At 34.1% G+C, this 21,926-nt stretch overlaps 2 protein-coding genes across 3 annotated transcripts; one reads left to right on the top strand and one right to left on the bottom strand.

Annotated features, from left to right (window-relative positions):
* The first annotated feature begins 3,835 nt into the window (after positions 1-3,835).
* On the top strand, positions 3,836-11,328 carry LOC107926033 (titin homolog). Of its 2 annotated transcripts, none has more exons than XM_016856800.2 (12): positions 3,836-4,152; positions 5,087-5,914; positions 6,072-6,197; positions 6,295-6,516; positions 6,623-7,537; positions 7,630-8,871; positions 8,944-9,075; positions 9,159-9,290; positions 9,493-9,789; positions 9,988-10,071; positions 10,154-10,276; positions 10,617-11,328. In XM_016856800.2, the coding sequence occupies exons 1-12, from the start codon at positions 4,108-4,110 to the stop codon at positions 11,124-11,126; spliced, it is 4,656 nt and encodes a 1,551-aa protein (XP_016712289.2). In that variant the 5' UTR covers positions 3,836-4,107; the 3' UTR covers positions 11,127-11,328. The 2 variants fall into 2 exon arrangements, with proteins under 2 accessions (XP_016712289.2, XP_016712288.2); XM_016856799.2 differs by having other exon boundaries at positions 3,902-4,152; positions 6,295-6,528.
* A 336-nt stretch (positions 11,329-11,664) lies between these two features.
* On the bottom strand, positions 11,665-12,348 carry LOC107926034 (40S ribosomal protein S17). The gene has a single exon (XM_016856801.2). It carries the CDS (start codon positions 12,278-12,280, stop codon positions 11,852-11,854), a length of 429 nt encoding a protein of 142 aa, XP_016712290.1. The 5' UTR covers positions 12,281-12,348; the 3' UTR covers positions 11,665-11,851.
* Positions 12,349-21,926: the final 9,578 nt, after the last annotated feature.

Here is a 21,926-nt window from a genome sequence, read left to right as displayed (position 1 = left end):
AAATATGATAACTGAGTGACTAACTTTATAGTTTACCAACATACAAATATATACGAGGAGGTAAAAATATAAAAAAAGTATTTAGTTGTTTAAATCAAGTAATTAATTAAAATGGGTGGACCAGTTTGTTTGTGGTGGTGGGTCGGTTGGCAAATGGGTAGCCAGCCTTGACCACCCGGAAGGATAAATATTTTCATAATCTTTAGGCTGGCAGCCACACTATATACGATGGGGCATACTCGCATTAAATTTATTAATTGGTGCGTTGTTTAATTATAATGTTAAAATTTTATTTTTTCATGAGAGAAAATTCTCTCACCAATTCAGTAAATACAAAACCAATATATATAGAGAGAAGTTTAGGAGAAGAAAATTAATTTTCATTACATATTTATATTTAATAATGTTTTAAACCAATTATTAAAATTTTGAAGTATCTTTTAAAAGTAAGTTTAATTGAATAATTAATCAAAATAAATATTGATATAAAATAATTTTATTTTAAAATTAATTATAAAAAAGAAATATAAATCCTACTTTGGAGGAACATATATATGTATATATCATGATAGAGTTGTAAGCTGTGGTTTTCCTTAGATTAGACGTGATTTATAGATATCCAAATCAATAGAAAATGATATTCATGTATGAAATTGTTTGAGCTAACTTTGACTAAAATAAGGACTTATAAGGGATTAATTTAGGCAAATGCGATACGGAAGCTAAAGATAAAAAGAGTAGTTCACATCGAAAAGATGGACCCAAGCATGAACCGTCCATTAATTATCTATTATTAATTCCCCTTTATTGACTGACTGTGACCAAGTGAATTGGGGCACCATTGGCCTCTTTTTCTTCAATTGAGATACTGATTTGTGCACTATTTGGTAACTTGTTAATCTTTAATTTTATTTATGAAATTTAAAAACTCCATTTAAATATTTTCTATACATATAGTTTTATTAAAATAATCTTTTATCGTGTAATTGAGTACATATGATATTTTTTACTAAAATTAATTGTAGAAAAATCAAAATTATGTATAGGTATGAAACTTGTGGTCCTTTGTACAATATTGTTTGATCAATGGGTCCTATCATCTTTGCAATAATATAAAAGTCTTAAAAAGAAAAACCCAATTATTTTACTATTTGATTGAAATACTTAAAAATATATTCTTAAAATTGAACTAAATTTGTGGTATATCTGTGTGTATACGTCAGGGGCGGCAGACACAGACAATCTATACCTGTTGGATCGTTGACAAATTGTAAATTAAAATAATTATTTGCACTCATAATTCAGAAATATAGGCCAGCTTGGACTTCTCTTTTAATCTAATGGAAAGCTGACGTGGTTATTACAGAATCAATTTTCGAGATATTGTTGATACAGTATCTTTTTGATGATCGATGAAATGAGACACTCAAATTTATTTAGGATAAAAGTTAATATTTTAGCATGATTTGTTTAATGTAAATATATAATAAAATTATTTTCATTCTTCAAAAAAACATGTGCAAAGCAGTAAAAAGAGGAAAAAATAAAATAATGGAGGCATGGGATAAGCAAACTGTCCCTTTAATGTTCTTTTCATGGACATTTCAATTTCAAAAGCATTGCTTTATTATCTCTGAGCAAAATTTCCAACCAATACTTCTTTTTCTTTCTTCAATTATTATATTAATACTTCATAGTCACTGTCTGAGATAGTGGCACCAAATGATGTGACCTCACCAAACTACCTAAATTATAATTTAATCTTTAAATTGAATTATAAAAAATAAAAATAAAATGATAATTATAAAAGACAAAACATATTTAAATTGCAAAGAAAAAAAACAAAGAAGATTCTCCCATGCTTTGTTAAGATAAGTATTTAGGTTTGAAAATTCTTAAATAGTCATCATTATCTTCAAAAATTACATAATTTTCGTATTCAAAAAAAAAATTCCTTTCTGCACTAATTCAATGGTTGAAAATGATGCATTTTACCAATTTAGATTTGGAGCTTCTACTTCAATCCTACTCCACTTGTTAACTCTTGTTTCGTGTTAATTTGTGTAAATATAAATTAAACATATTAAAATTTTTAATATCAATCTTAATTACTATGAGTATTATTATCAATGTAGGAAGACGTTAGCTCAAGTGTGTTGAAATGTATTATCTTTCTATTTATGGGTTGGGGAGGGGCTATATCTAGTTCTAAGCATTATGTTAAAAAGAGCGAGCCTATAATAAAATTATTAAAAAAAACTTTAAATACGAATATAATACGTGTATTAAAAATGTTCTACTAACCAATGTTGATACTTTTTGAAACATGTTGTATCTTACTTTAAAATTGGTCTAATTGTTCCCACAAAACCCTTGATTTTTGTATTTTTCAAACTTTTAAAATTCAATTTAGTCTATTTATTTATTTGATTTAAAAATTAAAATTTAATTGATACTGATGTTGAATGACTTTATTAAATCATATGTAAATGCTACACCAATATAAGGTTACGATATTCATATTACAATTTTCTTTACATATTTATTTTAAGTAAATTATTTTTTTACTCTTTACCTTTTTTATTTTTTTTAAAGTCATTTCATGTCTGTTGTTTAAAATTTTTCTTTATAACTTTTATATGTTAAAGATGAAGTTTATTTTAAATCAATATCTCTTTATTTTAATATTTTATTTAATTGAATTAAATTTTAATTTTATAATATTAAAATTAAAATATAGTTTAAAAAGATACATATTAATAAAATTTATTAAATAAAATTTTTATTTTTTAGATATACTAAGATTTAATTATATTTATTGATTAAAGTACGGAAAAAATAAATATAAAATCACAAAAAATAAATATTAACAATTTTAACATTAAAATAAATTAATTTAACAAAATATATCAAATAAATAACATGTAAGATATTATTAATAATATTATTTAAATTATAATATATTAATATAATATTCAAATCATGACATTTTTGTATTACTTTAATATTAAATATCTTTAAAATTAAATAATGTTAATATAATTGATTCTAAAATAATTAAATATTTTAATTGCATTAAATTTTTAAATTTTTAATAATTTTTTGAAAAAGAATATTAAAAATTTAAACAAAAACTAATATTATAAATCGTATGGGAATACATACTAGTTTGAATCTATGTTATTAATTGAATTTTAATTTTTAAGTCATAGATTTAAACATTAAAATATGTGAGATTCAAAATTAATGGAAGTTCATTAATCGCATTATTAATTTCACTTTAATTTTCAAATCACAGAATTAGAGGGACTAAATTTTAAAAGTTTAAAAGAAACAGGGATCGTAGCTGGAATCGTTCCTTTAAAGTTGTATAGGAATTTTTGTACTTGCTGTGCTCCCCTTCCGTTGCATGGTCAGGTTGGTACGTGAATATGACAGGCTAAAAAGGATAAAAACGGAGAGAAGGTTCGGGTTTTTTCGGATTCGAATTTTTCGAATACAAGTTTTTATTTTTCATCAAATCGTTGATCGAATTTAAATTTTTTCGAATTAACTTTTTGATTTGGACACCTTTAATCATGCCCACAACATATGGTTAGTTGGGAAGAACTAGTCCCAAATTTAAACTTACAAAAGGTGTTAGAACCCCACAAGACAACTAATCACTTAGCCTTCAGACAAAAAGGAAACTATTAGAAAGGTTTGTCCGATCCTTTCTGTTAGTGGAAACATCTCAAAAATTATTTTTTTCCCCCACTCTGAAAACCAATCCATCTTTAACCAAAAGACCTGTTATTGCAAATATCAACAGCGCTGTATTAGCCCACTCCAAGCACGTGAGTGACAAATCAGTAGGCCCGATTGACATATATGGCCAACTCAGCAAGTGTATTAGCATATACCAAGTGGGATTTGTCACCTTATAACCCTGCTTTAAACATCATCGCTGTCACCTTTGATCATTCTTACATATCTAACAATCCAACCTTCGATTTTTCAAAAACTCATCAAAGTTCCAGAAGAATCATAGTCAATTTTCTATAGTATTCTCAAGTTCAGATTTTCCGATTCAGGTTCGGAGTTGATCACTTTTTTCTCCATGAAAAGATGGCAACTGAAGCAGAAATCATTCCAGAACCCATTTCTGTAGTGGTAAATAGTTCTTTTCTCTATTACATGTTTTTGTTTTGCTTGCTTTGTGTATTTTGTCTCTGTATAGTAAAGATCATATGATGTTTTCCAACAAGGATACTGCAATTTCTGACCAGAAAGCCAAGAGAGGTCACTTTAGTTTAGCAGTATGCAACCTTTTTGATGTTGTTGAAACACTTAAAACATGATGATCTTTAAGTTCTTTAAGACATAAAAGGGCGAAAACAAAAGCTGATCTGGTCCTTAGATCCTTTTTCTATCCCCTTTCAGAAACCAGATTCATGAGATCAGTTTCTTGTGTTTCACTGAAACTTTCTCACTTTAATGGATCTAGCTTTTTAGCTTTTCTGGTAACTTCTGTTATGATTCATAAACAAAACATCTAGAAAGTTCAATCAAATACTTTGATCATGATTAGCTAAACTAGCATTAAATATTTGTTAACATGAATCGATTTATCGTAATTACTAGCATAAATGGTTGGCATATTCATGAGAAGAGGTCTATCTCATATAGGTTCATGCATTAAAATGCTCACGAACAATTTGGCAAAGCCGTAGCATTGCCAATATAGAAATACATCCGCTGACAGTAATGTGATAAGATAGATTGACTTTGCCTTAAAACTTGAATATGGTGGGCTAAGATATTAGGAATCTGATTCTGATATAACACAATCCGACAGCTAACTTGCCTTCATGTCGCTGTTCTTCGTAAAAACAGTGAGCTGCATATGCATTTGATTTCTGACAGATATGTTTTAGTTTTGCAGAAATTAAGATTTGTTCATACTGGAAAGGAAAGAATGATCAGAAATGAATAAATTTACCAAATTTAATTTTGTTACCAAAAGAAGCATATTTTTTCCAGCTATAAATATCTCCAATATACAATGAAAATAATGATAATAATAATAACTTCATTATCTATGCAGAAAGCAGAAGAGGAGATTAGCAAACCTATTTTGGATTTGAAGAAATCCGAAGGTGGAGTCGCCGCACCTGCCGGAACGGATGAATGTTTGGACAAAGCAACCAACCAAGAATTAGCCAGTAATAATGGGGTTGAAGCCTTGAATGCTGTCTCTCAAGGGAATCCAGAAATATCCAAGGGTGAAAGTTTTTCAATGTCACCTGAGGTTTCTGAGATCTGTGAAATGCCAGATCATAACACGATTGATGACACTCCATTGAAAGCTGATAAGATACCGGAGAATGATGGAAAGATGTCGAAGAGTGAGGCAACTGCAGACCATGATTCTTCTTCGGAAGAGAAATGTGGGAGTATTGTAGAAGAAACAAGCCAAAATGCTGATGTTGAGTCCAATAAACAAGAGGCTAACTTAGAACTCAAGAAACAAGCTTTGAGTGATAACCATGATCTGATAATTGAAAGCTCGAATGAGGCTAATGAAATAGTTAGCAAGGACGATCACTCAGATATTGTTCAAGAGAAACTTGAAGAGAAAAGCATTGAAGAAACAAAAGACACCGAACCAGAGAAGCTGCCTGCCATAGTGGGAAAGGAAGAGAGTGCTGAGGCAACTGATCTGATTGAAACATCAGCAAGAGAAAAGGACCAAATCATTTCTGATAGCATCGGAGACACCTTAACCTCGAAAGTAGCTGAAACCTCAGAGATCAAGGACAATGATACAACCTTGGAAATCAGTGAGATCGCCAAGAAAGAGAATGAGAATCCACACGAGGAGGCCACTTGCATGCATGAACCTGCAGCGGAAGTGGAAACAAAGCTTGAAGAGGTAAGCGGAGCTACAGCAGAATCAAGTGAAAGTTCCATATGTAAAGATTATGGAAATTAGGAATCATAAAACATTAGCGTGATTTATTCGTGTTTATAATCTTATTCTATATGTTACCTTGTAGTACTTTTTTGTTCAAATTTTGCTCATCATGCAGGTGAGTAAAGAACCAGAAATGGAGGAACATCCTATAGCTGACATCTCGAGTTCATCGACTGGCGATGAAATCATGAAAGAAAGCACAGAGGAAAATGAAAGCATCCCATTGAAGTTAACAGAAAATGTCAGCTAATACAAATGAAAATTGATTTGGGCCCAAAAATTTGTTAATTTTTTTTTACCATTGTTAATTGCTAACTTAAACATTCAATGATTTACAGGCAAGTCCTTCATTAGAAATTCAAGACTCAAAAAAGGATACTGAAGAGAGAACCTTAGTAGAAGGAAGTATCGATACTGCTGACCCGGAATCGGCACCGGCTGCAGCAGAATCAGAAGAGACAAAGCTAAAGGAAGCTCCTATATCTGACATCTCGAGCTCAATGATTAGTGATGAAACTGTGAAGGAAAGCACAAAGGAAGATGAAAGCACCCCATTGAAGGTAACAGAAAAGGTCAGCTAATATAAATGAAAGTCGATTTGGGTCCAAAAATGTGTTCTTTTTGACCATTGTTAGTTGCTAACTTGCACATCCAATCTTTTTACAGGCAAGCTCTTCATCTGAGCTTGAGGAATTGAACAAGGATGCTGAAGAGAAAACCTTAGTAGAAGAAAGTATCGATGCTGCTGACAGGGAATCTGCACTGGCTGCAGTGGAACCAGAAGAGACAAAGCTAAAGGAAGCTGAAGCAGATGCAGAAGAGAAAAAGCAGGAAACAGAAAATGTTGTTGCCACTGAAGAAAACAGCCTAGCAACAACCGAACATGAAAGTGTCCACGTAGATGGTGCAGACAATGAGGTGGAACAGGACAAGTCCTCCCTATCATGCGAGAAGGACAAGGAGATATCCAGGGAAGAAGATGGAATGCAGGATAAAGTTCCATATGAGCACTCTGAAACTCCTGTGCCACAAGCAACAGATGAGATATTAATGGAAAAGGCAGATGATCCAACATTAGATGTTCCAACAATAGAGTCCAAAGAGACTGGGCCGGAGCACTTGGCCGAGGAATCATATGTGCATACAGAACAGGAGACTGGAGAATGCATCTCTGTAGCAAAAACATCGCAAGATGAACAATTATCAGATTTAGGATTGGAAAAAGAGAAGATCGAAGATGGAAAGCCGTCAGATGAAGCCGTGGATTCAGGAGACACCTCAGGCATGTACAAAGATGTCGAAAAGGCCATCCAAGAAGAAGGTAATTTAGCTGAGAGCTTGGCAGAAACTGAAGTGCCAAAAGGAGCTCAGGATCAGATTCCCGAGGTCATAAACATGAATGATAATGAAGGACAAAGTAAGAAACCAATCCCCGAACTGAGCAAGAGCCAAGCCGATGAAACCATTACCGAGGTTCAGAACCAAGAAAGTGAAAAACAGATAAACGAGGAACCGGCAGACAAACCCGAGGTTGAACAAAATGCCTATGAGGTTACCAAGGCTGTCATCTTGTCTGAAGAGGTAAAGAACATGTTTTTATTCCATCATGACTTTTTTAATGATGTTCTAAAATTTTCTTTAATTTTTGAAACTTTTTAACTATGTATTGATAGGTGGAAGACTACAGTTCCGTCTCAAAAGAATGTCTGAAGGAAGGAGAATCAAAGGAACAGGTAGAGGCGAAAAACTTGGAGTTTGAAGATCATTCAATCAAGGACCAAGAAGCATCCGTCATCGTAGAATCGGAAGATAGGAGACAGGATCAAGAGTCTGGAGACCCTGTAAGTACAGGCACCAAAGATGCAGAATCAGAAGAAAAAATTAAGGACATTGTTGATGAATCCAAGCATGATTGTCAAGACAAGAGTCACGAAATTTTGACAGAAGTCGGAGTTGAGACAAGCTTAGACAACACCAAGGTGAATGAGGAGCTTGTGAATTTGAGCTCAGTCAAGACGAGTCTAGAAACTTGTGAGAGTGATGCTAATCAAGAGACTAAAGAGGTCGAAAATCCACAACATGAACTGGAGAAAACAGAATCAGCCTTGGAACCAGAAGTGAATGAAGTTGAACAAGCCAAAGCTGTGCCTGAAACATCATCCGAATGCTTATCTCAAAGTCTTCAAACTTCTACCACGACATTGGCTTCCGAGCAAGAAATTGAAACCACACAATTGAGTGAGAAGATAGAAGAACAGATACAAGAGGTTGCTGAAATAGTTAAACATGAGAGTTCGGAGGATTCTTCGGAAACAAAAACAATAGAAGAGGTAAGCTTGCAAAAGGAAGAAGAGACAGATCCCAAGGTTGTTTCAGTAGAAGAAACCATAGTTGATCAGGGTCTTCAAAATGAGGAACCCAAAGATCAAATTCAGACAACATCTTTGACATTGCCTTCTAAGGATGAATTATCTGATGCAAAGCAAATGGCAGAGATATGCTTGGAAAAAGAAGAGGTTGATGAGCTTGGAGATGGTAAGAAAGCTGAAACTGGTGCTGCTTGTGCTATTCAAGTGGAGGAACCAAAGGATCAAATTCTAGCTTCAGCATTGCCTGAAGCTGTTGCGGGTCAAGAAACTACTGTTGCTCAAGCTTCAATAACTGAGGCACCAACTAAGCTTGAAACAAAGGAAGATGACAAAATAATGGAAACTGAAGTGAAAGAAGATGAGATTCCAGAGAAGATCCAAGAACAAGCAACAGAGGTTGAAGGAGCCTCAAATGTCGAAGTTGAGACAAGTGAAAAGGCTTTTGACAATGAATTAATCAAAGAGGAACTTGTCAAAGCAATAGATGAAGAAAATCAGTGTGACAAAACAAATGAAATCATAGTGAATGAAGTTTCAAAAGAAGAGGTAATCAAGCAAATGCATCACTTAACAATTTCCATCTACTTTCTTTATTCTTTCTCGATTATATGTCGACAGGTCCAGGGTGTTGCTGAAACATCTTATCTGACTTCAGAACCGGAACTGCCGGTGAAAGATGGCCTAGGAGAAGACGAGCTAAAGGGTAAACTGATTGAAGACAAAGCATTGGAAACCACTCAAACTGAAGAGGTAAGAAAACTCAAATGTGTTAATCTTGTTCTTGTCTTGACTCTCTATATATCTATCTATATTGAAGCTTTAATCTGTAACAGCACGTTGTGGAAGCTCAAAAGATGAGTGAAAATGAGATAGCTGAAAAGCAGATTGTTTGTGAGGATAAAACTGTTGGAAATCCTGCCCAAGCTTCAGTTGCAAAGATAGAAACCGCAACAGTGGTACAAGAGGTTCGAACTTTTGCACTAAATGATGTTTTTAAAAGGCAAAGACAAAAAGAATTCGATTCAATGGGAGATAAATACATGAGAGTAGTCTATGTTATTCGGATTCTTCAGTTTTTTCCAAAGTATTTGGAACACGTTTTCTGGTATTGGACATTCACACTACTGAAATTATATAATCTACCTGAGTTATTTCATCTTTTATCAGGAATCAAGTTTAGAATTACCAAAGTCAGATCCAGAAGGTACCAAGGGTTCAGATAATCAGATTTCCAGGGAATTAGAGCCGATTGAAAACACAGAGATAACAAGTTCACCTGTTAAAGAATATGTTCCAATAGATTTGCAGGACAAAGTTGCAGAATCCTCTGAGAAAGCTGAAGTTGAAGATGTCAAAGAGGTTTACCTAAAGGAAGCAGAAGTTGGCCATGGTGGAGACAAAATAACAGACGAATCCAGTGAAGAAATAACCAAGAAGTCTACATCGGTGGAGGATTCAACTGAGGTACCTGATGCATCCTGGACATGGGTTTGGGAGTTGATCCTCTAAGGACCTTCCAAATTTATAAAAAAATTAGAAAAAATAAGTTGAACATACTCATGTTGGACACATACTCGTGACATCTATTTTCTCTTACTGTCTTTGCTTTGATCATTTATTTATGAACTCAACAACTCCTAATGGTGGAAACAAACATGACAGATTAAGGAGCTAAAAGATGAACATGCGGGAGACAAGACAAATGAAACCTCAGAAACCCCAATATTAGAAAATCAAAATGAAAAGGTCAGTACAGAGGCACTCATCTTTTATTCAACTTGTTCTTCTCTTGCCTCAAATCTTTCTTCACTCTTAATTTTACAAACAGCTCACTGTGGAAACTCTAAAGGACGATGGTTCAAACAACAAATTTAAGAAAGAGATTGTTGAAGAAGATCGAACTGTGAAGGATCAAGAACAAGCGCCAGTTGCCGTGAAAGAAGCCATAACTGTAAGTGAAAATACAGTATATAAGAGAGATGAGATATTTTAAATGGAAGGCAAAGAAACAATTTCAGGCTAGAATCTAGTTTCAAGGGACTTTAGAAGCAAATGCAAGTTGAGCTGCTATAAACTGTATTGTTTCGACTCTTCATTTTCCTTGAAGTATCCATATCAGTCTCTTCAATAACCCTCCAAATACATAGAAAAACTTTAAAACACTGAATATACCTGTGTCCAGCTCATAATTGTATGTAATACTCTAGTCCGAATCTGAATAACATAGAACACATAAATAGTTTCAGGTCCAGGCTTAGACATAGGAGACTAACATAAATCTTGACAAACAGGTTCCAGGGGAAGCAATTGAGAAGCCTGAAGCAAGAGATTTGCAACCTGAAAAAGCTGGGGTTGATAATGGAGAAGAGAAAACAGATAATTCAGGTGTTGAAATAAAACTGGAACCTGCATCCACAGGTACTGGTAATTTATCATTGTCCGATCTACTCCAACAATCTACAGAAAAGAAAGTGGAGGTGGCTGAACGTGTGATTGAAGAGAGGGAACTTACAGTAAGCAAGGAAGCAGCACCGGTGGAAGCTGCAGGAACTATTCAAGCCAAAGATTTAAAAACTGATGAAGTACCTGAAGGAGAGGAACAGAATAAGACCGACTCTGGCTCGGATGCTCCAGTGATGGTGGAAGCACCGAGAGAAGCTGAAACTAAACCACCCAAGAAATCTCAAAACATACTATCAGGTGTTGGGTCCAAAGTCAAGAACTCAATTTCCAAGGTGAAGAAAGCAATTACTGGTAAATCTTCTCATCCAAAAGAACCAAAAGCAATATCACCAAAGTGAAGCGAGAAATGAAGATCATCCTCAATTCTTAGTACATAATCACATATTTTATGATTTGTTTTATAAGGGTTTGTTTTCTGTCAAATATTTTATGATTTGTTAAGCTTGGTGAGTTTTTTGTGCAGATTGAGAAAGCAGTTTCTGTATTCTTTGGTATAAAAATACTTGAACAATTACATGATTGTGAAAAGGATTTTAAATAGTTGCAGTCTTTTTTGAGCTTGCTATAATCTAATATATATAAACATTTGTTTGTTAATTAAAGCTCAACAAAGATCACCTTATCAAATTCTTGCTTACAATTTCCATTGAAAATTTTGCATTGATACAGCACCAAAGCATACAAATTTGGAATTAAACCATACATAAACCTAATAAAGCAAACATCTTTTTCACGTCTTGCTTGAAATTTCTGCAGAACCAGAATTGGCATTCATTACTCCAATTGGAATGCAAATGGGGGCATCAATCAAACAACTAAACTCTTAGCTCAGAATCTAAAATGAAATTCAAAAACAAAAATTAATGGAGTCGACCATACCAGAAACTAAAATTACCCATTTCAGATTTCTTCAAAAATAAAGTACACATCACACTTGATAAAATTTCAGTTCCACTTAACTAGTACTGTTCCATAAAAAACACAAAATTAGAAACTACCCCAAAACAGAGAAAAAAACATAGAAGCTTAAAAAAAACCCATGAAATCCATGAAGACCCACCACTCAAAACCTCCTCCCGGGTCCACCACCGCGACCGAACCCAACTTGAGGAACCGAAACAGCAACCGGATCAACCTTAACAAGGCCGGGAATATCACCCATTCCAAGAACCGAAAGCATATCAAGTGTTTCCTTATCAACTTCGATTTGGTCGACCTTGATGGCCGATTCATCGGGGACAAAATCCATGCGACGCTCGCGCTCTTCTTCTTGAAGCTTAAGAGAAATCCCGCGAACTGGTCCTTTCTGGATACGTTTCATAAGATGGGTCGAGAAACCGGCAATCTTGTTACGGAGCCTCTTGGATGGGATTATAGCTACTTCTTCGATAATCTTTTTGTTGGTGTGAAAATCGAGGGTCATTCGAGAATAGTACCGCTCGATTACCTGACGGGACGATTTCTTCACCGTCTTTGTGCGAACGCGGCCCATGGTTTAAGATCGGCTGAGACTGAAGAGTAATTGGCTGTTGTTTTGCAGAAGCTTAAAAATGTTAGAATTAGGGTTTTTCTCATACTATTTAATATCTAGTTAGTTTGGGCTGGGCATGGGCTTTTGGGCCTAGCTCAATACGAAAATGATGGGCTGTTGTTTGATTTTCGGCCTACGTTACGACATTAAGGAAGTACAAGGTTTTCATATGTAGTACGACTCAATATCTGTTCTTGTTTGAATTGTAATAATCATTCTTGTAAAATTATTTTGTCTCTGTCATCATGAAAAAAACTATAACAGTTTAGTGTTACGGTCTGAATTAGCAGCAGGAATAAGCCGTTATGTTAGTTGATGCAACGCAACGTTTAGAGTCTAATATGTTAGCAAAACCGTGAGTTTCGTTTCATGAAAGGGGTCGTGTTTTCTTTTTTGAACAATGTTTTGATTATATCTGTTATTTTTTACACAATACTTAGAACTACCCATCTCCAATTCATAAATAGGAGGATAATATGTTTCATCACACTCGAATCCATGTCCTACTGCATTGGCAATAATGCCTATGCCAATCAAGCTAAAACTCAATCGACAATGATATGTTTCAGGTGAGTGTCGAGAGGCTGTATTTTTGTTTAATGAAACGGCGGGTTAACAACTATTATATAACAGCTCCTTAACCGAATTTGAATTGCCTGTAACTACCTTCCCTGCCCTTTTAGCAAGGTGGGAAAACGAGAAGCAATTATGGAAGTTTTGGAATGAATTTATGCTCTCTGAATCTTTTGCTTTCTTTTCTCTTCTCTAGATTCCTTTTTCTTCTCTTTTCTGGATCAACTCGTATCATTTAGTTTTATCAAGAAAGACTCATTTCTTGTAAAACTAATATGGATTTATTTTACATCAGTGCCTGAAAACATTTACCCAATCAACTTATAACTTATAATATATATAATTAGATTACGTTCAAGATTTGTGTTGCGAATTTTCCTCTGAAGAAAAGAAGAGAGAAGGAGCAGAATGGCAGAAGAGAATTTGAGAAGAAGAGACGGTTTTGATTGATCCAAAATTCAGTGAAAATATCATGTTTACACTGTTTTCCTTAAGTGGTTGAAATGAACTAACTAACAGCTAATTAGTTACCACAACTGGCAAAACTCACCTTTAAGTTTTGATACAAAACGCACCGTATCACTGATGGAAGTGCATCATTTTACTGAACAATGAAATTCACCGTTTTAAGCAATATTTCCCTCTCTCCTAACTAACGGTTACAACTGAAATTGAAAACTACTAACTACCCCATCAATAGCAATTTCTCCCGTAACAATTAACCTCATCTGCCAAAAGATCCTTGACCTCAAGATTCAAAATGTGGAAACCGGTGCTGCAGGTCCTCCAGCCTCTCCCAAGTAGAGTTCTCTGGAAACGTATTGGCCTACTCCACAAGGACTTTAGTTGCAGCACAATTGCCATGCTTAACCATGCGTTTGTCGAGTACTTGAATTGGTTCTTTTAGCATAGCCCTATCAGTACCCACTAAAGGCAATTGAGCCTAGTGAGGAGCCTTGCCAATGTGTTGTTTCAATTAGGAGACATGGAATGTGTGGTGGATGTAGGATTTCGGAGGTAACTTCAACTTGTAAGCCATTTCACCCACTTTAGCCTCCACTGCAAATGGCCCAAAGTACTTAGGGGTAGGTTTTTGGTTGGATGCACGTCACGCAGTAGTCCGTCAATATGGCTGCAGTTCCAGGTAGACTAGGTCACCCTCTTGGAATACACAGTCATTTCTTTTTTTTGTCTGCCACTTCCTTCATTCGAGTTTTGGACCTAGTGAGATGGAACTGAATAAGTTTTCTGCCAGCTTCCCTTTGCTGGAGGCTTCGACCTACTTTGTCCACACTCGAAAGGCCAGCCAGGTAAGGTAAATAGGTTGGTGGTTTCTATCGATACAATGCCTCGTATGGTGTGGTTTGTATGGATGAATGGAGGGTAGTGTTATACCACCACTCAGCTAAAGTCAGCCATAAGTACCAATCATTGGATCTCTCCCTTGTCATACGAAACAGGTACCCTTCGAGACATCGGTTGAGCACCTTGGTTTGGCCATCGGTTTGGGTGTAGTAAACAATGGACATGTGCAACTTTGTGCCAAGGTGTTTGAAATTTTCTTGCCAGAATTGGCTGATAAAAACTCGATCTCGATCAGACACCAGTACCTCAGGAACTCCATGCAATCTGAAAATACTATCTAAATAGAGTTGAGCAACTGTGATGGAAATAAAGGGATGGGTCAAGGCAAGGAAATGACCATACTTGGTCAACTTATCTACCACTACAAGGATAGTATCCTTGCCCTTGGACATAGGTAGGCCCTCAATAAAATCAAGGCTGACCACTGCCCAAGCTCAATTAGGAATTGGCAGTGGCTGCAATAAACCAGGATAAGTAGCATTGTCAACCTTACAACGCTGGCAAACTAAGCATTCTCTGATCCATTGCTTAAGATTCTTAGACATACCCTTCCAATACATTAATCTAAACATCCTATAGTGAGTAGCGTGAACACCTAAGTGTCCTCCAATGGTGCTCTCATGGAAATACTGGAAAAGTTCCTACCTGAGTTCCCCAATATCACCAATGACTATCTTTCCCTTACTACACGGCACTTTGCCATCCTAGGAGTATTTAGGATGCAGGTCAAGCTACTGTTGAATCTCCTTGCAAATGGTATGCAGCCGTGGGTCCAATAACCAAGAATCCAATGCCTTCTGCCGTAATTTAATAAGGATCATGCTTCATTTATATTGAAAGAGATAACCCTCCTGTATCTGAGGTTGCCTGGATAAGGCATCAGCCACTGCATTTGGAACCCTTGCCTATAAGACACAACAAAATCATAGCTAAGCATCTTAACAACCCACCTCTGCTGATACAGGGTGATTACTTGCTTGTCAGTGAGGAACCGTAAGCTTGGAGGTCATGAATTATTGGTAGGAATACAAAATAGAGGTTCCCTAATGATTTTTGGTGAAATCAGATTTTAATCCAAGGCTTTAAATTGAAAGTTATGCTTGTCTCGATTTTAGGGACTAAATTAAATAATTTGCAAAGTTTGCAAAAATTGGTATTTGATTATGTTTTGATTGGAATTTGATTTTGGGATGTGTTTTATGATTATTTGTAGCTAACATCAAAACATAAATGTTGAGAGAGAAAGGAAAAACAAAAGTGATCAACGAGTACCTGAAAATTTCAATTTGTGCATTTATAATTGAAGTTGTATAAATTGCTTGCATTTTCATGATTATATGTATACAGGAGTACCAAGGCAAGTATATAGTAATGATATGAGTTATTGGATCGAGTTTAAATGAGAATCCTCGGGTTAACAGTGAGTTACGTCATAATGTCAACCCAAAATTTTATAACCCTTACAATTTGGTCAGATTTTGACCTCGGGTTAACAAAAGAGCTTTCACAACCTCATATAAGATTTGAAAAGGATTATGTATCATTTTATATACTCGTTCTAGTAATAATGTTTAATGGTTGGTAAATAAATGTAATTCAACTATAGTTGCTTCGGCAATCGGGTAATGGGGTGTTACATCCTAGATCCCCAACTCGCAAGGTGATCCCCAACTCGCAAGGTGATCCTCAACTCGCAAGGTTTTCAGGACCAAATCGGTGGCCTAACCGATTAGACCACTCGTTTTCAGTTTCATCAATTCAACCATATATAATAAATTTTATTATTTTTAGGTTAAAATATGTCATATGTCCCTATACTTTTCTTAAATTTCAAATTTAGTGCTACTTTCCATATGATATCTAAATAAGCAATATGTTTGTTTGTGGGGGTGTCGGGGGGGGGGATCTACTTACGACAATGTAAAACTTAAGTGGTTTTACACCTTTTATAATATTTTAACAATGCAACCGTCATATTTCATTCTCCATTTATGTAGATCATGCATGTCAAGTTTGATATAAATTAAAAATTTATAACTATTGGTTTTATGTAAAAAAAATTCAATTGTTAAATATATATATATTAATATAGACAACATGTTGAATCAATATAATACAAATATCAGATTGATTCAAAAATTTACATGCATGACAAGTAGAAATATCTTCATAAATTCAACGATTGGATTGTTAAAATTTTACTCGTACAAAAAATTACGAAAAAATATAAAATCACTTAAATTTTATAGTGATGTAAATAAATTCCTCCCACATATATAAAAAACTTAAATAAGTAATATGATAATTGTTTCTTTGTAAATTGAAATTAAAATAAACAATCCATAAACTTTAAATTTTTTAACATTACGGATAGCTAATCTAGTACATGGTGCAACAATTTTGTGTACTTCCATCTTCATAAAAGTCTTGATAATTTTTTTAAACTAAAGTATAATAATTACCATTTAAAATTTTTATTAATAAACATTCCATATCTATACAACTAAATTGACATGTGGCCCACCTAAATATTGATGTTTTCCTCTTTTTTTTTTTACATTTTAATATATATTTAAATTTAAATTTTAGTTTAAATTTGATATTTAATCTTTATACTTTAATATTTAATATTATTAATTTTTAACATTATTTAATCTTTATATTTTTATAATGTTATTATTTATTTCAAATAATTAATATTTGTTAACTTTTTTTATTAAAATGTTGGGTAGTTTCTCATTTCTTTTGAGTTTGTTTTGCATTATTTTTGGTTTTAAGAGAATGGTCAAATTTTAGTTTTGGCCTCTCTACTATGTTGAAACTTGATATTTAATCTATATACTTTGATTTTTGACGTAGTTTGGTCCCTCTACTTTTGTAATGCCATTATTTAATCTAAATAGTTAATATTATTAACTATTTCAATCAAAATGTTGACGCCAGTTTTTCTTAAAAATACTATTCCAGCAAAAGATTTTTTTTTTTATCATGAGAAGTTCAAAGTGGTATTTTTAAAGAAAAAAAATCCACTTAAGCATTTTCAATGTATGTTTTTGCTACATGACTATCAAATCATTTTTTTTAATTTCAAAATTGCACATCATTGAATTTAATAGAAGAATTTTATAATGGTAATAACAAGATCTAAACTTTTAAATTCAAAAAGTAAAAGGACTAAATTTTTAAAAATAAAAGTAGGAGAACTAAATTTAGAAGGTATAAATGTATTGAAACTTAAAAGTATATTTTAACTATCAAATTTTATTAAAAAAAATTAACCAACACGAGACGGGGTCTAAAATTATACCAATTAACATACCAATTTAAGGGAAAGGCGAATTATTGAACTACTCAAAAAATCAGAATTTTTTTTAACAATTTCATTAGAGGTTCTAATCATATATACTCTTTTCTGACATAATGCCTAGAACTATCCATAACTTTTCCCCAATCCATAAATAGGAAAATAATACGCTTTAGTGCACTCGAGCCCACATTCTTCTGCATTGACAATAATGCTTATACTAATTGAACTAAAACTCAATCGACAAATATTAATATGTTACTATATAATATATTATCTGAGACTTGAAATATATGTATTGGATCACAAGTCACCCCCACTTGGATTGGATTTGATTATTTGAAAAGTTTATTGCTTTTGAAATGGAATCTAATACCTCCCTTCAAAATCTGTCTAAGATTTTTGTATTTGTTTTGTTTTGTTTTCCCGGTATTTGTGACGAGAAATTTTTCAACCTTATTATAAGCTGGAGAAAAGACATTTAAGATTAGACCATATTACCGAATTTCCAACAGCCACTGACAATGCCTAAAATTGTGGGCTAAATAGTGATTAAATAGGTTATACCATAGGATTTTGTTAATCAAAGACATTACATAACTTTACCTCCTTCGATCCCTATGTTAATGTCTTTTCTTGAAAAAATCTGAATTTAAATTATTCTTCAAAAATATTAACACCCAACTAATAAATTCACCAATCATAGTTTATATAATTCATTCCTTATATAAAGTATATTAAATATAAATCTTTATATTTACTTTTATTTTTATTAAATCAATTTTTCTCATATAAATCTTTTGCTAAGACAGTAAAGATGCAAATCTTTATAGTATATGTTTAAATCATGTATCATATCATATATGAGATTTTAAATCTCAATTTGATAATTAATTCACACTTATATTAAGTATTCTTTATATATATAATTGGGGTGGGGATGGGTTGTTATTTTCACTAGGCTAAAAAATTGTTGGCTAATTTATTTTTTATTTAATTTATGGAAATATTTTTAAAAGGTTAAAATATGCTCTAGGTCTCTATATTTTATGTACATTTAAAATTTAGTCTTTTTACTTTTATTATAAAGAATTTAGTTCATCTACTTTTTTATTTAAAAACATAAGTCCAATTATTGATATAGTTAAATTTTTTTCGTTAATTTAAGTCATTTTTTTGTTACATGGATACTAAATGAGTATTTCTTTCATTTTAAAATGTCACACCAACAAATTTTAACAGAATGATTTTAATTGTGCTAACAATTTAACCCAAACTTTAAAATATGAAAAAGTAAAAGAACTAAGTTCCTAAAAATAAAAGTAGAAATACTAAATTTCAAATATATAAAGAGTTTAAGGACTAAGAGCATATTTTAACCTTTCTAAATTCAGTTTTAAAATGAAAACCAATAGTTAATTATTTTAATATATCACCTCAAATATCTTGAGTTGGACTTTTTTTCAAGTTATAGAATCAAAATTAATCATTACAAATAATAAATAAAATACTTAATTAAGCTAAATTATTAGAATAAATCAAATCAAAACGATATTGTTATCAATCCCTAACTATTTTATGGTCACGACCTTAATCTCGGTTTCAACTTGTAGGGTTATTGAAAGCCTTGTTCAAGCTTTTATTTGGGGTTCCATTTTGGAGTCCACAAAACTGATGTTGGTGAGCTAGGAGCATTGCTTTTGTTATGGTACTCGCTATTACCGACCCGCTACTTGGTTACTGGATTGGGTCATGACTCCTCGACCCATGTGGTTCGCACTTTGAGTTTGCACGTGAGCTGTTCACACCCCTCTATGGATCGCATGATGTGGGTTCGTATCACCATTCATGATGTGGGTTTGCGTCACCATGTATGTAACGCCCCGAAATTTGGGCCTAGAAGTATTGAGCCTTGAGCAAGGGAACGGTTTGGAAATTGTGTACAAAAGTATGTCTACTTTAGTGGTTAAGGGTCCTGAGAGGAGTTGGAAAAGTCCTAGGTTCAAACCTGGGCTTTAGCAAAAATTTTGGTTTTAAGTGGATAAAACACTGGATGCTTGAATGTAGGCCTTTTAAATTATTGTGTTAAAAAAATGACATAAGGAAGCATGTGGTCTAGTGGTTGTGGCATTTTGGTTTTTCTTTTAAAGGAACCTGGACTTTGGCCTTTAGACCTTTTTATTAACTGTAGATAAAATATGACATAAAAAGAGCTTGTGGTCTATTGGTAAGGTGGTGTGGTGTGTACTGTGAGGTTTGAGGTTCAAGTCCTAGGTTGTGCAATGGGGTATTAATTTTGCAGCTTGGTTCGGCTAGTGGTTGTGTTGCAGTAAAATTCTAATAGATAAGAGGTTGGAGTGATATGTGGAGGATATCAGGGAGGATTTTTAAGAGTGGATTGTGGAGAGAAAGGAGGAGTTTGAGTTGTAGAAGGATGTGTCAATTGGTATGTGGGTGGATGTGAAATTCGACTATGAGACTTTCTCCTCTCATTTTGGTTCAATTTTTTTGGTCATTTTCTTTTGATCGGTTGCTCTAAATTCTTAAGTAACAAAAATAATTTTTTATTCTCCGTTTTTGGTTGTTGAAGTTTTGTCGAATTGACCGTTTGGGGAAAATTGGTTAATATTGTCGAATTCACTTTTTTCAATATTTGTAGAATCGTTTTTCTTCTTCTTCCATTCTTTCTACTTCTCTGTTTCTCAAAACCGAATAGTGCTTCCCCCCTTCCTCTCTAATTCTTCTCATGTCGGACTCTCTTCTAAGCCGAACCTTCTCTCTACCTTTCTTTACTTTCTTCTCTGCTTTTCATTCCTTCAGAATCCCAGCCGAACACATCTTAGGCCTTTCAAGTACTTTCATTTTATCATCTCCTCTCTCTAGTGTGCTTGGCCAAATACACCTATTTTTCTTTCTAACCGATTTTATCATCACTCTTTCTTTTGGTATTTAGCCGAATACTTCTTTCTCCTTTTGATTCTCTTGTTGCCAGTTGTGTTCTTCGAGTTCTAGAATTCCGAGAGGAGTGAAGGAGTACTCAAGGAAATACTGAAGCATTTCGAAACGTTCCTATCGTTATTCGTCTGAAGGTAACCCTGTTGCTATTATTGTGCTCAATCTAAAATGTGTTGGTTGTATATTTTTTTGTGGCTGAATATTACTTTCCTTTACCTAGGGGTTTTGTGGGTATGATCAACCTTTAGGTTTAGGTAATCGTGTCTAATAAGAGTGCACTTGTAACGCAGATATTTGGCAAGCAATGGGTGATCGTTTTCAACCAGCGATCTAAGGGGATTAATGGCATAACTTCAGATGGGTGAAAAGGGTGCTGGTAATAAAGTGGTGGTAAAGGTATCGGTTGAGTTTGAGCGCGTAGCCTCCACTCCTAAGTTTAAGTGGCATAAGGTGTCGGTTGTTTGGGATTTTCTGCCAGTATGCGGAAGGGTGGCTGTATCGAGCTTTGGATCAAGTAGGTGAATTTCAGTCGACCAGTCTAGTCAAGGTTCTAGTGCACGTGGATTTCTAGTACTCTCCGTAATCAGGTGTGTATCTGTACACCGTAAATCATTACTGTCGTAAAGCTGAAAGAGTGTGTAATCACACTGTCTCTTCTGTGAATCGGTAAAAGTCGAAAAGCTGAAAAGCTAGAAATACGGTGATTGAGGCCACATAGGCATGCGAATGCTCGTGTGGTAAGCCGAGCCCATGAATACGGGCATTAGACTGTTGAGGCCACCACAAGCGTTCTCGTGCTCTTGGGCCATTATGGGCCTCGTTGGGCTGAAATGGATCATGTAGGCCCAATGGGCTCGTGGGCCCTACACGGATAAATCGACGTTAAGTGGAAAATACTGAACTGGGCTATGTACTTCGCGTAGCCGCAACTGAATTTGGGCTAAATAGGCCACGTAAGTGTGTAGGCCCACGTGGGTTGAATATGGGCCTTGGGCCCATTTACACCGTTATGACCATTTAGGTTATCTGTGTTGCTCGAGGCGACTGTAGACTTTCGAAAAAGTTGTTACATTACCGAAATACCCTCGAAAGGTAAAATTACCAAAATACCCTCGAAGGGTAAAATTACCGAAATACCTCTGAAAGGGAAAATAACTAAAATATCCCCATGGGGTAAAATGACCGTTATGCCCCTAGGAGATGAAATGACTGTTAAGGCCTTGTGCTATGTATGATTATTTTGCTTTATGATATTTATATGACTGTTATTGAGTATGACATATTGTATACACGTATGATTTATGACATGTCATCCTGCATGAGGTTAGGTTAATATTGACGGAGGAAGTGTATGGCTTGTAGCCATTCTGTTTAAGTTTTACTGCCTTTCTGCTTATGGCTTTTAGTCGT

Source organism: Gossypium hirsutum, chromosome D04 (assembly GCF_007990345.1).
Source record: "Gossypium hirsutum isolate 1008001.06 chromosome D04, Gossypium_hirsutum_v2.1, whole genome shotgun sequence".
NCBI classification, from domain to species: Eukaryota; Viridiplantae; Streptophyta; class Magnoliopsida; order Malvales; family Malvaceae; genus Gossypium; species Gossypium hirsutum.
Note: the sequence above shows the minus strand (reverse complement) of the source record. Positions and strands in the feature narration are given on the sequence as shown.

Bases quoted from the DNA above. Each gene is read 5' to 3' on its own strand.
- LOC107926033 (XM_016856799.2), top strand. From the start codon at position 4,108: ATGGCAACTGAAGCAGAAATCATTCCAGAACCCATTTCTGTAGTG. The intron at 6,529-6,622 runs GTCAGCTAATAT...ATCTTTTTACAG, and splicing joins CATTGAAGGTAACAGAAAAG to GCAAGCTCTTCATCTGAGCT. The intron at 9,291-9,492 runs GTTCGAACTTTT...ATCTTTTATCAG, and splicing joins CCGCAACAGTGGTACAAGAG to GAATCAAGTTTAGAATTACC.
- LOC107926034 (XM_016856801.2), bottom strand. From the start codon at position 12,280: ATGGGCCGCGTTCGCACAAAGACGGTGAAGAAATCGTCCCGTCAGGTA.